Source organism: Vipera berus (assembly GCF_964194415.1).
Source record: "Vipera berus genome assembly, chromosome: 6".
Taxonomy (NCBI): Eukaryota; Metazoa; Chordata; class Lepidosauria; order Squamata; family Viperidae; genus Vipera; species Vipera berus.
Genome location: NC_138208.1, coordinates 67,302,191 through 67,318,297, shown reverse-complemented (window position 1 = coordinate 67,318,297; position 16,107 = coordinate 67,302,191). Strand labels below are relative to the sequence as shown.

General features: G+C 39.8%; 1 protein-coding gene across 3 annotated transcripts in view; it reads right to left on the bottom strand.

Moving 5' to 3' along the window:
* LARGE1 (LARGE xylosyl- and glucuronyltransferase 1) overlaps positions 1–16,107 on the bottom strand; it is a 385,917-nt gene that overhangs the window by 224,983 nt on the left and 144,827 nt on the right. For 2 of the 3 annotated variants that reach the window (XM_081331422.1, XM_081331421.1), the window contains one exon: positions 15–316. The exons of the other annotated variant lie outside the window; for it this stretch is intronic. In XM_081331422.1, the coding sequence (XP_081187548.1) occupies positions 15–316 (302 nt within the window). The remainder of the gene's footprint in view (positions 1–14; positions 317–16,107) is intronic. 3 annotated transcript variants of the gene reach the window in all.

Below are 16,107 nucleotides of genomic sequence, written 5' to 3'. Positions count from 1 at the left end.
AATTGTCTGCCTACCTCGCACTTCTCCACTGCTGGCTGTTGTCCACATTCAGAGCTGTTCCCTGCCACAATGCCAGCCCGGAGGCTCTCACTGTCCCCAGTCCCTTCCTCCATAGAGTATGTTTTTGAGTGATTGCCTCGTCGGTGGGACATGCCCCGGCTCTGGACCAGACTGAGCTGCTTGCGTAGTGCACGATTTTCCTCTTCCACTTCCCGCATGCGAACTTCCAGACTTTCTCTTTCACGTTGACTTGTGGCTGTGTAATGAGGGCTGTGGGGCTGGGATTCAATTGGAGACAATGACACTGGCTTTCCATCTGTAGTGAAAAAAAAACAACCACAAAACATTGTCTCAAATGGAATTAAAATGTCTAAATTTTGCAAAAACACCAGGATTATTTTTTATTCCAATCAATCCTCAGACCTCAATAAACTGTGCATATTGTTAAGAGGATCTCTATGATGTAGAGGCAGTCTATAGTCTAGCCTTTAAGCTGGGCTCTATAAGCAATCAGATGGACAGATAAGTCTGGCACTCTCCATTTTGTTGCAAAACTAGTTGACTAAATTTTTGGAGATGATTTTTTTTTCTCCAGTTCAAGAAAAAAAGCTGCAGAAAAAATCTTTCCTTGTTTGCTTCTGTTCTGTTGCTTCTGTCTTCAGCCTGTAGTCAAGGTAAGATATTTAAAATGGGATAGAAATTGGACAGCAGAGGTGGGGAGTTTAGTTTTTCCACCTAATTCTTTTGGGAGTCCTAGCACACTAAACAAACTAATTCTGCTTTATTTTTTTGTTACTTTCCATTTGAATAGATCAATAATTGCATTCTTCCAATTATGCACTAATATAGTCTTCACACACATTAAGCAGGTTGCACAGATACAAACCATATTAATGTATGTATATTTTTCTCATTACTTCAATTACAGTTGCAGCTTTAACATTTTTTGACATTGCTCCACCATTTTTATTCCACCCTTAATATATTCAGATCCTTCCCACACACTTCTCCCAAATACTCCTTCCAAAATTTTCTTTTTAAGTTACATCCTAAATGTTTTATCACTTTTACTTTTTATTCCATTCACTGGATTGGAGGTTTCTTGTTTAGCCAATTCATTCACTTTCAAACCACTCCATGTTTTTTCTGTTTCTTTTATTCCAAACTTTCTGATCTCTTTGACTATATTCTTTGATTTTTTCTATCTATACAAATATTGCTGCATTTTTTTTGTAGGAATCATGTGCATTTTTCCTTATTTGCAGCTTCTTTTACCTTGTACCATCCTTTTTGCTAATCATTCCTATTAACAAAATTCCACTCGCATCACTAGCACTCTATATAATAGTTTTTACTCAGTTCTACAATAGCTTGTTCCTTTCATCTACTTTCTCTTCATTATGTTGAGAGATGCCTATATCTTCTAATAATTGTTCATATAAGACTTATACTTTATTTTCATGCAGATATTTTACTTTCACTCTTATTACCTTAAATTCTAGACATTTCTTTCACGTCTATTTTTTTCTCAAGATATTGATATTTCCAACATTGTGACTCTGTGATCATCTCTGTATTGCCTAATTATCACAATCATTCAACATAAAATATCAAATCAATCATAGATTTGTATTTATTCCTTTCCACAGTTAAATATTTTTAAAGAACAAATTATATAACAAGCAAATAAAAACTAGATCCTTTTACTGACAGATATTCAACAGATTCAATTGTCCTCCATTCTTAAGTCTCCAAATGACCCAAGTAAGTTTTTCTAATTCTCTCTCATTTTATTTCTACTCATCCATTCATGTTTCCTAGCAGAATATTTTTTTCCTACCATATTGTTTCATTCAGAATATCGCTATTTTTTCCTGAAAGCTCATTCCTAGTTCTTCTGCTCTCATTATTCAGTGGGGAAGAACATGCAACTATCCCAATCTGAGGATTTCTGTTTTCATATGCACCCAACAACTTATATGACACCAATTCATATTTTCTGACACATATTCTAGTCTTTTCATTCATAAGCAAACCAACACCTGCACTGAATGCATCAACTTCACTCCACAAGTTTAGATTGCCTCTGCTGAAATCTATCATATTCTTTTCTCTTTTCTCTTAGTTTCAGAGACACCAAACATTTTTTTCTTACTTCACTTTTTATTCCAAGCTGTTTCACAATTATTCCTTTTACAATTCAAGTCACAATCTTCTATACGCCATAGTCACCAATGTACTCATAGACTTTGACCTCCATTGCCTATCATGCCTTTGGTGAATTAAGACTTTCACATAATGTGTTTCGGTAAGAGAGATAACCTGTAGACTATATAATCTATCTTGCTTGAATTTGTGCCTGATGTAGCATTACCTACTCACAATTCAGATAGTATTGGCCAGTTTGTGAATATTTTCACCAGTACATTCTTTAAACAATCAAGTTCAGTTTTGCTTCAGACATGCATTCATTATTCTATGCAAGCTAACTTTTCTATTTTTGAACTAGTTGAACTATAATGTGACAATTTCTTTGGAGGAACCTGTGCTCTTGGACTTTAGAATTCAAACAGACAAGCACCTGCCATACAAACTTATAATTATTGATAAAAAAGACAAAAATGTTTCGATAGTGGATGTAGCAATACCTGGAAAGTAGAATAAAAGAGAAAGAACTGAAGAAAGTAAAAAAAAATACAAAGACTTGCAAACAGAAGTAGAACAACTAAAATAAAAGACAGCAAAGATAGTACCAATAGTAATAGGTCAGGGGTGTCAAACTCAATTTCATTGAGGGCCGCATCAGCATTGCAGTTGCCCTCAGGGGACCGGGTGGGTATGGCCAGGGTGGGTGTGGCCTACTGGGTGGGCGTGGCTAGAGTGTGTATGGCTTACTGGATGGGCGTGGCCAGCTCTACATTGTTCGTATCAAGGGTGTCTATGGGGGCCTGGGCAGGAGTGGGACAGATCTGAGGGTCTCTGGCAGAAGGAGGGTCTCTGGGCCAGGGCCAAGGCAGTGGGGGCCGTTCCCTCACTGTTTCCAGGATGGCTTCGTGGGCCACATGAAACCACTTCGCGGGCCGCATCTGGCCCCCGGGCCTTGTGTTTGACATGTCTGTAATAGGTGTTTTGGAGGTAATCTTTGAACATCTGGAGCACCATTTGAAGATCTTCAGCATTAACAAAATCACCATTGCAAAAGGCAGTTTTACTTCCTGTGAGGATACCTTTAACATCATCAAACAACATTTGCTTATCCCAGGTCCTTGGGAAGGATTCAATATACGGAAAAAAAATGCCAACTATTTGTGTAAGCAACAATAATTATATGATTTTTATTATTGCATGTAGTAAACTTCCTATTATATTTTCTATAGAAGTTTTATATACATACACATTCAGTGAAGGGGAAAAGAGTGGTGCTATCAGTGTATGATTTTTCTTTTAAACTTTCTTCTTTATTCAGTACAGAAAAAATAGCAGGCATTCCATATTATGTTTGGCTTGATTTATGGCAGGCGTAGAAATATGCAACCTGCAGGTCAGAGGTTGAACCCTTTCCTTAGAAAACCTATACCCTCACACATTTTTTTTGTTTCCCTTGCCTTTATTTTTATCATCTGTCTGTGCACTTTTCTTTCTATCTCTCTTATGATCTCAAAAGTTGGTTCATAATGCCTGAGTAACATCTTTATCCTGGAATAAGTAAAAAAAACCAAAACCTCACCACTGTATCCTGCAGTGAAACTGATCGTCTTTCCATGCAAACAAAATTAATCTTAGTCTCTTAGTGTATGCAAATTCCACATAGCTTTATAATACTGGGTCAAAGTATTTGCTGTTTTGTGACAATATATAAACCTCAATCCTTAATGTCTCTGAACAGTACAGGAAGGAAAAATAATCTGGATAAAATTTTTCATTAGCAGAAAAAAGACTAAAGGATGCTAGAGGCAAGGTATCACAGCTAGCATGTGGGGAAATTTTCTAACTATGGGGCATCCAATCACAAGCTAGCATTTCCTTGATAGGATATCAGGCTATAGTCGCAAAGACTTTATACAAGTAAATGGTTGATATTCTGGATTTCACTCATTCATTCACTCAGTTTTGATGTTGTTTGACTTCAACCAACTCTTGCTGACATCAGCAAGAGTAACATAAAAATTGCACAAGTACAAAAGTAGATATGAAATAATTACAAAATGGCATCCCAAGTAACAAAGCATATTTAAAATAAATCCTAATTATCTGTCGTTAGCACCTATATTTCATATAATCAGATGAAAGGAAACAAGGCACAAAAGAATCCAAAAAAATAAAGAAGCTAAAATGAGGCTTGTCTTCTAAACTTTCTTCAAAATCTGAAGAAAAATACGCAGATTAAGTACAGGCATATGCCTGATATGTATAATATCCAAGACAGAAGTGGCTTTCATTATCCATAATCTCATTATCCATAGTTTTGTGTTTCAGTGTTTGTTAAATAGAGACCAGATGTCAGGAAATTCAGTAAAGGTTTTACTTATTTGTAATTTTTTTTAATTTTTGTTACTTTATATGAGTACTAAATGGCAGTCTTTTGCATCCTTGATTTCCTTCTGGGAGTCTGTTAAAACCTGGTTATGTCCACAGGCCTGAGGGTCTCACAGAAATGGAGATTTAATGAGGCGGCTACATTGTATGTAGCATCTAAAGCTCTTCCCTAGCACTTCTGGATTTTTATAAAAACAATATTAATATTGCAATTATAGTGTTTTTGTAATTGTTCTTTTTAGTATATTATTGTATGCCACTGAGGCATATTAATGAATAAATGAATAGAGTTTTGTTGTTTAAAAGATCTTATTGTGCATGTTTTCATTTTCCATGGTTGTGAAGCAGGAACAGGATCCCTGTGTTTATATGCACTAAGACAGCGGTCTCGAACCTCTCTGGCTTAGTGGGCCGGCGGAGGGGGGAGAGGGGACAGTTCCCTGCTAGTGGCAGGGGGGCGCATTGCAAGTGTGTACAGCTCCATTTGTGTGAGCAGCGGGTGCCCATACAAGGGGAACTTTGGAGACCCCTGCACTAAGAGGAGTGATGGGCTTCTTTTCACTGAATGTGTTGAAATGGGGACCTTATCAAGGGACAGTTCAATTTATCTCTGAATGGCTCAAGAGAATCTTCTATTTTTATCCATCATCAGTACACATATGATTACTGACTAGTGAAAGTTCAACAAAACATAATTTAAAGCCCTAGATCAAGCTTTCATTTTCTGGAATGTACCTTTGGTTGGCAATCAGAGCCTAGCTTGAACCAATTGCTAAGATGGAAGAATTTACTAATGTCTGTATCTTCTCTCAGCAATCATGAGACCTGCCAAGAGTGTCCTTTCCACATCTAACAAGAATGTTCACACCCAGTGTCCTACACTAACTTTATAAATCACTTTGATGTAGCATCAGCTGGAATTACAGAATGCTGCCTGATGAGGAATGTTGATAGCTGTCTATAGAACTGCTAAATGAAGCCAAGCTATTTTCTCCAGATGTCTCCAGTATAAACAAGGCATCCTTTAATTCTAATATAAGTGAACCACTAAAAGAAAGAAAAAAAAACTTGCAAATTTAAAGAAAGGAAACTGGAGACAATGTGACCCTGAGATGATTATATGGACTGCGCAACCAACTCCCATATGTAGAATTCCTTGTCTCTATCTAAAGCATAACAGTAATGGAGAAATGTCAGATGGTACGACAGCACTTTACTGCCTCTATAATTGGGATTAAGAACAGTGTGTTCATTCAGCATATATCATATTATCATATTAACCACCCACAGCCTATTTTTGGTTGCTACAAAATCCAGATCCACTTCAGCAAAGTAATTAAGCAATGTTATAGTCAGAAAAACAGAAATGAAGAAATATGGAATATATTGAAGTCAAAGACATTTTAAGCAAGGCATGTTAATGAAACAGCACTTTGGGTGAAAACCATTTTTATCTCTTGCCATTCTCCAAACTCAAGCTTGCATTACAAACTCAGTATTGCCCCACCCCTATGATTTAATTACACTATCATATGTGTGGATCAATTTGTGAGAAAATCATTTGCATACACACACGATTACTGCACTATAAGACTGCCTCATTAAAATGGCAGCCTGGATAGAATTGATAATGGAAGGGGTCAGAATATTGAGTATGATTATCTCTCTTACAAGCCATGAGCATGCTAAATAGACTAAACGCCTAAGTTGTTTACATATTTATAACACAGTGCCATTATTTTCATACATCTAAGCTATTTTCCTACAGAAAGTTATCAAGCTTGTGCAAAATATCAAAATAATAAATCTAGAAACACATAAAAATATCTAAAAATATTAAAATCATAATTTAATAATTTAATAATATTTGCATTTGTATACCGCCCTTTCCCTGAGGACTCAGGGCGGTTTACAGGGAATTAAAAATCAAAACATACAAAAGTTAAAACCAATTAAAAAGCATTAAATTCACCCTGTACATTAAAACCCCAGTTAAAATTTTCTCCTCAGCCTGGGCCCGAGAGCTCAAAGAGCCAGGTCTTCAGGCCCCGGCGGAATGATCGGAGGTCGGGAGCAGTCCTCAGCTCTACCGGCAGCTGGTTCCAGAGGGCAGGCGCTCCCACTGAGAAGGCCCTATCCCTGGGTGTCACCCGCCGGCAATCTCTCACCGGCGGAACCCTGAGCAGACCCTCCCTGTGGGAGCGCACTGGGCGAAGGGCGTTTGATGCCGGCAGCAGGTGTTCCCTCAAATAACCCGGACCCAGGCCATGTAGGGCTTTATAGGTGATAACCAGCACCTTGAATTTCACCCGGAGGGCAACCGGAAGCCAATGCAGCTCGCGGAGTAGAGGTGTTACATGGGAGTATCGGGAAACCCCCATTACAACTCGCGCGGCCGCATTCTGCACCAGTTGAAGCCTCCGAGTGGTCTTCAAGGGCAGCCCCATGTAGAGAGCGTTACAGTAGTCCAAACGGGAGGTCACAAGCGCATGAGTGACTGTGCGTAGGGCGTCTCGGTCCAGATAGGGACGCAACTGGCGCACCAGGCGAACCTGTGCAAAAGCCCCCCTGGTCACGGCTCCTATGTGATCTTCAAAATTGAGCCGTGAATCCAGGAGGACGCCCAAGTTGCGAGCCCTATCAACGGGGGGTAACACCTCATCCCCCATCGTTAGAGGTGGAATAACTTGGTTAACCCGAGACGCCGATATGCACAGCCACTCAGTCTTGGCGGGATTGAGACGAAGCCTGTTTCTCCCCATCCAGACCCGAACCGCCTCCAGGCACCGGGACATCACGGAGAGGGCATCACTGGGTTGGTTCGGGGTGGAAAGAAAAAGTTGGGTATCATCAGCGTACTGGTGATACCCCACCCCAAAACCACGAATGATCTCGCCCAGCGGCTTCATGTAGATGTTGAACAGGAGGGGCGAGAGAACCGACCCCTGAGGGACTCCACAAATGAGAGACCTCGGGGCGGATCTCTGCCCTCCTGTCAACACCGACTGCGAGCGGCCCTGGAGGTAGGAGGAGAACCACCGTAGGACGGTGCCTCCCACTCCCAACCCCCTGAGACGCCGCAGCAGGATACCATGGTCGATGGTATCGAAAGCTGCTGAGAGATCTAATAGGACCAGGACAGAGGAGCAACCCCTGTCCCTAGCCCTCCAGAGATCATTCACCAGCGCGACCAATGCCGTCTCCGTGCTGTGTCCGGGCCTGAAGCCCGATTGGTACGTGTCCAGATAATCAGTTTCCTCCAGGAACAGAGGGAGCTGATGCGCCACCACACTCTCAACAACCTTCGCCAGGAAGCGAAGGTTGGAGACTGGACGATAGTTGTTTAAAACAGCCGGGTCCAAAGCAGGCTTCTTGAGGAGGGGTCTCACCACCGCCTCCTTCAAGGCGGCAGGGAAGACACCCTCCTTCAAAGAAGCAGTTATTACTGCATGGAACCAGCCTCGTGTTCCCTCCCGAGCCGCATAAGCTAGCCAGGAGGGGCACGGATCCAACAAACAGGTGGTGGAGCTCAGTCTCCCCATGATCCTGTCCACATCATCAGGGGAAACAGGGTCGAACTCAGTCCAGATAACGTGCTCAAGACCGCCTGATTCCTCCACATCAGACTCTGCCCAGTCAGAGTCCAAGCCGGTCCGGATCCGAGCGATTTTGTCCGTCAGATGATGACTAAACTCCTCGGCTCGTCCCTGCAAGGGATCCTCCCTCACCTCCTGGTTAAGGAGGGAGCGAGTCACCCTAAACAGGGCGGCCGGGCGATTATCTGCGGACGCGACAAGGGCGGCAAAGTAGTTAGACTTCGCCGTCCTTATCGCCGCAAGATAAGACCTTATGAAGGTTCTTAACTGCAATCGGTCGGATTCGGATCGGCTGGATCTCCAACCGCTCTCTAGACCTCGTCTCCGACGCTTCATCTCCCGGAGCTCCACAGAGAACCATGGAGCCCAACGGGATCTGCGCCGAGTCAGAGGTCGCATGGGTACAACACAGTCGAGTGCCCTGGTGGCAGCCGTTTCCCAGGCCTCCACCAGAGCATCGACTGGGCTGTGGGTAAGGGTGATAGGTATCGGCCCAAGCGCCCTCTGGAACCGGTCCGGGTCCATTAGGCGCCTGGGGCGGAACCACCTGGTCGGTTCCGCCGCCCAGCGGCGGGGGATGGCATGACGGAAAACCAGCCTCAGGAGGTGATGATCTGACCAAGACAGAGGGGTGATAGACGGAGAACCCCCTCCCAGATCATCCAACCACTGTCCAGACAGGAACACCAGGTCGAGAGTATGATCCCCCTCGTGAGTAGGGCCCTCAATAACCTGGGTCAGGCCCATGGCTGTCATGGAAGCCATGAACTCCCGAGCTAACTCCGACGACCCCCCCAGTGATGGCAGGTTGAAGTCACCCAGGACTATAAGCCTGGGGAACTCCACCGCCAACCCTGAGAGGGTGTCGAGCAGCTCAGGCAGGGCTGTTGCCACACAGCTGGGCGCCAGGTATGTGAGCAACAAGCCCAACTGAACCCGAGGACCACATCTCAAGAGGAGGGATTCACTCCCGGCCATCTGGACAATGGTGGCCTCCCGGGGACACAAAGTCTCCCGAATAACCACTGCCACCCCACCACCCCTGCCCTGAGCCCGTGGCTGGTGCAGCACCCGGAAACCTGGCGGGCATAACTCGGTAATGTTATGACCAATGCAAAGTAACAATGTAAGCCTCCAGTTATCAATCTCCTTCCAGCCCAACTTGTTGTTGCCTTTTATGTTATACAAATATTATTATAGTTATCAATGCATAACTTCAATAGAAACACAGTCCTTTGATAGTTTTCTAAGATGTACACATTTACTGTATTCAGTGAGGCTTATTTTTTAGTAGGAGAGTGAAAGTCTGCAACATGAGAAGTGACCATTTGGCATACAGAATAAAATCACATGAAAAGAATACATGTAACAGATACATGTTACATATTTGTAACATAAATTTGTGAGTCACATAGGGCTATGTAGCATAAGATAAATCTATGTAAATCTTTTAAATAAATCTTTTTAAAGAAGTATCACTGCTTTGGTTTCTGAATAGCCAAACTTAAATTGTTTGTAAGATTCATAATCTTCAAGTCCAACTTTTAATATGTATGTTCTGTCATTGATTTTATGAATGCTAATGTCTACTATCCTATTCTGGAAAATGTAATCTGGGCTCTTTCTTGATTCAATGCTATCCAACATTTGTATAGCTAACTAGAAGAACAAGCAGAATAGACATGTATCAAATTTGCAAATGAAAGTATAAACTTGGATTCAAAATCTTACCAAGCTTGAACACCGGACTTAAGCATCAATATATTCATTAGGGAACAGTAGAAAACTCAGGTGATATAGAATTGTTTGGTGGCACTACATTTCAGAAAAAAACTTGTAATACTAATGGATCATCAGCTGAACATCACAAATAGTATGAGAGATCAGTGGGATCTTAGACTGCATTTACAGAAGCATCTCACCCCACTCATTTCATTGTATTTTAGGTTTCCTAGATTGCACGTGGAGTGCATTCCCTTGAGTTCGGAACATGCAGAATTGACATGGGGAGAATTATTTATTTATTTATTTATTTTATTTTATTGGATTTGTATACCGCCCTATTCCCGTAGGACTCAGGGCGGTTTACAGGGCAGTTAAAACCATGAATACAAAAAATTAAAAACAAATAAAACAAATTAAATTCAAGCCCCAAGAGTAAATCTAAAACCCAGTTAAATTAACAACCCCACAGTCTGGACCAAACAGATCGAAGAGCCAAGTTTTCAGGTCCCGGCGAAATGAGCGAAGGTCGGGGGCAGTCCTAAGTTCTGTGGGTAGTTGGTTCCATAGGGCAGGCGCACCCACAGAGAACGCCCTTCCCCTGGGAATAACCAGCCGGCATTCATTAACCGGCGGTACCCTGAGAAGGCCCTCCCTGTGGGGGCGCACAGGATGATGGGAAGATGATGCCGGCAGCAGGTGTTCCCTTAGATAGTCCGGACCCAAGCCATTTAGGGCTTTATAGGTCATTACCAGCACCTTGAATTATTAAGTAAGAACAGAAATGGTTAAAGGAGCTGGTACTTGCCAAATGAAAAACTAAGGGAAGCTAAGACTGCTGCTTACAATATTGAAACCACTGTAGCATAAGCAAGGGGTTAGACTTGTTTGCTGCTGAAAGGATTGTGCGATCCTTTAAAGTGATTTCCTCAGAATAACTATCTTTGCCTCTTTCTCTCTAGGTCCTATTTTCAGATCTTCTCCTGAGAGAATTTCCCTCCCAAATTTTCATGGTAAGAGCTGAGCAGGAATGGGGGACTGAAAGCATGTGGATGACTTGCTTTGCACATACTGTATCATTAGAGGAAAAGCACCCACTGGATTTCACCATTATTATGGTACATATACCAACAAAAGGATAGCCATATAATACTACATGAAACGCTATTGGTCAGGTCTGATACAGCACTAAACTATTTGTTTTTGGCTTATCATATTTGTAAACTCAGCTCTTGTGGATTGTTGGTGGATTAGCATAAATTCAACACTTTTTATTATTGATTCAAAACATGCTTAATAATCTTACAACATGTCATAGGTTAATCAAATTACTATACAGAATCAAAAAAATTTGATTGAGGAAAAACTGAATTATATTGATGTAATGCATACACAGGATATAAAATTCCAATAAAATATACAGCTCCTGTGAAATATATAATGTAAATAATTACAATTGAATAACTTTTGATTGATTATGCAACTTCAAATTAGTGTCATCAAGCTATTGGGGTGGCTGAGAGAAATAAGCACTTCCTAAAAATATAACTTAATCCTCAAGTATGATTACAATTTTTTTAAGATGTGCCATTTTCTGCAAACCACTACATGTGTTGTGTGAAAGTTATATAGAAATGAAACTTATATAGAAATGAAACCTGAATAACCAAACCCCAAATCTCCTTTCTATGTAGGACCTTTTACCTTTTGTTTCTATATTTTTTGTTTTGAATCTACTTTTCATGAAGTAGGCAAAAGTACATCTCCACTAAAAAACGTGGTTTGCTCATTCTCTCTCTCTCTTTTTTTTAAATGAAGGCAGGACTAAAAGTGGAGCAAAAAAGTGAAAAAAATATTATCAGTACTGAGTGAAAAAAATAATATTTTATCAGGGGCTTAGTTTGACCAAGATAGTATGTTATCAAGAAGAGAGGCTTGGCAAAGATAACACATTATCAATATTGCGAAAGAAGCTTGAGAAAATTGGGTGTTAATACCTATTAGAATTTAAATAAACCATCTCTGCTGTTTTTATTGAACTGTTATTTCTTGAAAGCCCTACTATTGCAAAAACTGTTTAATAAAATCTTTCCATAAGCATGTTATATCCCCCAAAATTATTTAGCGGGATTTGAATTCTGGAAAATGAGATATTTGTGAATAATTCTACCAACTGTATTATTCATAGATCTCCAGCCAATTCACAAGACACTGCCTTTGGCTATCAGATCTGGGCTGGAAACTTCCAAATGAACATAGGTAGTTATTCATAATTTTGTAGCTCACATCTGATATCCATATTCTTTCTTTCTACTAGCAGTAACACTTTTAATGCCTAATTCAGACACTTCTCCAAAAACTATCTCTTCCATTAAGCTTTTTATTTCAGCCTAGATACTATTCTATTACTATATTCTATATATTCTATTACTATACACACTCTTCAATCTTTTGCCATCTGGAAAGAGGTACAGCAGCATTCGGGCTCGGACATCCAGATTGTGTAACAGTTTCTTCCTACAAGCCATTAGAATTCTCAACACGAAGAAACTGGAACTATAAATACTTGTATTTGTAGTTTTTTTTTAAAGTTTTTAGTTTAGAGTTATGTGTAGTTTGTGTTCTGTTCTCTTTTTTTGATTCGTGTTGTCTGATGTAGCACCTTGGTCCTGGGGAAACGTTGTTTCGTTACACTGTGTACTGTACTGTATATTGTTGAAATGACAATAAAGTCTACTACTGTAACATAGCCTGATAGTGGAGTTTCTTGCGCACTTGTGTATTGTACAAGTATTGAGTGCAATACTACTATGGTACCTCTGTTCATTATGTTTCCATTTCCTTTTTTCCCCGTGTCTTTTTATTTCTTCATCAAATGTTAGACTGTAAATTTTTCAGGTCTTTTTGAATCATGCTCTTTAAGGTTCTAAGCATGTTGATGAAACTACTGTATATGCATGAATGCACTAGAATAAATTATACTATTGTCTGTAATATTTATGTTCTATTTTTCTTCCAAACTACTACTCTTCTTCCAATTTATTTGAACAATAATATTAAGAAGCAAATTAGGCTAAAATAAAATGTGATCTTCCCACAGTCACCAGTAAAATTCATGGAGGAATTGGAATTTAGCGCTTGTTTCCTACAGTCTTAATCCAACAGTCTAATCCACTGAAATAAGCAAACCAATGTTCTCCAGATATTCCATACTTGAATGCAGAATAGTCCTAGGAAATATGTCTAATGGCAAGAAATTACAGTGCTTAAAAAACCCCAAACCTCAGAATGAATTAGAACTTAAATCTTGAACCAGTGCTTAAAAGTTTCTAACAATGGAAAAAAGTTTCACTTTCCATTAATGTCCATGTTGAAAGCAATTCTTTGCTATCTTCAAATCATATAGCAATTATGGGTGTCTTTTTTTTGCCTTCATTCCTTCCAATTATATCCTGCATTTCTTCCAAATAAAGCAAAGAGAGGATCTCTTTTATTTATCTCATGTTATCTCTGCAGATAGACTGGGTTGAATGAGAGTGACTGGTCCCAAGTACCCAGTGAGTTTCCATGGCTGAGGTTTAACTTGGATCTCCCCAAACCTAATCTACTACCTTGAATATTACACTCCAGTGACAATATGTCTCAGCTTTCAAGAGTGGAATAATATTTGTGAAATTCAAAAAAGGCATAGCACAAAGTTACTATGCAATGCTGGTCAAAAGGCTAACTCAGCACCCATGTGCGTTTAATTCAGATTCTGTTGCTGATGAATAGATTCAGCTGTTCATCAGCAGAAGATCCCAGCTGCTAATTATTGAGTTAAATGTCGGAGTACAATTTGTTTGTGTAAAACCATCCACTCCTACTGATGCAACTACAGAGGCTGGAATTGATGATGTTCTGCAGCATTTCTGGAAAACAAGTGGCAGGGTGTGTTTTGCATTTTGCTTTCAGATGATAAAATGGAAATGATATTAATCATTCAGCAAATGCAGCTGTGCATACAGAGAAATGTGTGTATATATGCAGGTATAGAAAATAGCTACTCAGTCAGTCTCCAGAATTAAAGTATGTTATTCAATTAGATAATATCCTTGCAAGAAAACATGAATGTACAGAAATCTGCTGTAAATATTTAAAAAGAAAGATTTCAAATGATTTCATGGATGCATCTATATAGTTTCCTTTGACAACAATAAAAACGTGATTTGTACTGTCTACTTCTGAGGTTTTATTTATTTCCTTATTTCATTCCTTCCTAGCCTACCTTGCAGTTCTGAAGCTTTCTGGCAGTGTCTTATACAAGCATTAACTAGGTGTGACCCAATTTATCTTTCTGAGATTAACCATCCTCAACTAGGTGAGCTAAAATATTAGGTAGAATTGTTAAAATCTATGAAACATTACAGCATTTTCAAAGGCAGATTAATACAGTTATATAAATAAATTGGAGATTCCTCTGCAGTAGTTATAAACTACTGTACTCTAAGAATTAAACCATTTTTTATCATTTTGATTTTTAAAAAAGCTGCCTTCCCCCATCCAAAGAAAAGAACATCTCATGTGACATTCTCACGGGGTGAAATGGTTGTAATTTTTGAGGCAGAGCTCTACAACTCTCTTTCTGATGGTCTGTAGCTTCCCTAATTTCTCACAGTTAAGTCCCAAAAGAGAATACCAGGCAGACTTCTCTCTCATTGGGTCTTTCCAAGTGGGAGAATACATATGCAGAGTTATGGAAAGATGTTTAACATAAAAAATAACAGCACTGCTGCAACACTGAACTAAGCTCAAAAACATCAACCAAAAATGATTCAAAAATATGAAAAGAGAAAAACAAAGACCGCATTTGCAGGAGAAGAAAATGTGGAACACATGGTTACTGGGTTGGTTTTTTTTAATCTATTCTAAAATCCACAAACACATTACTGAAGTTGCTTCATGTATCTAGGAGAGTAAATAAACACACATCTCTCTCTGTGTGTGTGTGTTTTAGTAGACCACTCTCAAGAATTAAAAAACAAACAAACTCTGGAAGTAGAATTAAACACCAATCACTGAACAACACTTAGGCCAGGAATCATTATTGCTAAAACACAATATCCAAGAGTTTATTTATCTGGCTTCCCAACACTGTGATTCTAATAGTGTACAAAATCACTGCACAAAATGCAAAAGAACAACAGTGCATGACACTAAAACAGAATAAAACAACTAGATGACAATCAGAATTAAACTTTGTTGTATCCTACCAAACGGGAGCTCTACTCATTCTGACACAAGTCCCAGGGAGACAAAACTGATCTTAACTGTTTTTAAAGGCTTTCAGGATTGGGTCCAGCCATATACTGGGTGGAAGATCATTTAAAAGAGCAGGAACCTTCATTGAGAAAACACACCTTTGTATGGCTAAGTGGCAGGCAATGGCCAACTGCCAAAAGATCCAGAGACAATAAACACACCAGAGAGAAAGAAGTTTTTAAGCTTTGTTGTTAATTTTAGCAGGCAGATTTAAACAGAAACCCTAACCCTAACATAAAAAGGAGATCCTGGGTGGAATGATAGCAGAGACACCCACAGGCAGCCAAGTCACACAGACCTAACTTAAGCTCTGCATCAAAGCTCCAAAACTCCAGGGACAATATCAGGATCTTTTATTCATAGCTTGCACTGGACAATGTCCCAAGAGTTTGGTATATCAGTAGCAACAATATCAGCATCTCTGCACTGTTTACGGTGCCACAGAATTCAGAAGTAGCCAAGAAATAAATAGCAGAAAGCACATTGATAATATATCAACTAAAGCATCTGGAATGAAAGGTTTGATTTTTCCAGTAATTCCAAAAATGCCTGAACATAACTTAAACTAAACTAAATCATCTATGGCTTCAAACTACTATCATAATAATGAATTTAAAGACAATTTTAGATGAGCAGAAAAATACATTGGGAGAATCCTGAAAGAAACTTACTAGAGGCTACAGGCAGAGATACCACCCTTCCAGATGCCAATGTATTCCCATATTTCTCTCTTGGCATCTGCCAAAACCCTTCCTGGTTTATTTATTTCCCTCCCTGCCAGCAGTTGGAATTGTTTCAAAGTTGAGCCCTAAGTTCCCGGACCTGCTGTCTTTATTTCTCCATCTGGGCCTTCAGGCGCTCTTCTGAAATTAAACTGGTGTATCAGTAAACCAGGAAGCAACATGCCCAGCCATTCATCAACAATAGAAGGAAAAAGGAGTTTCTTTACCTT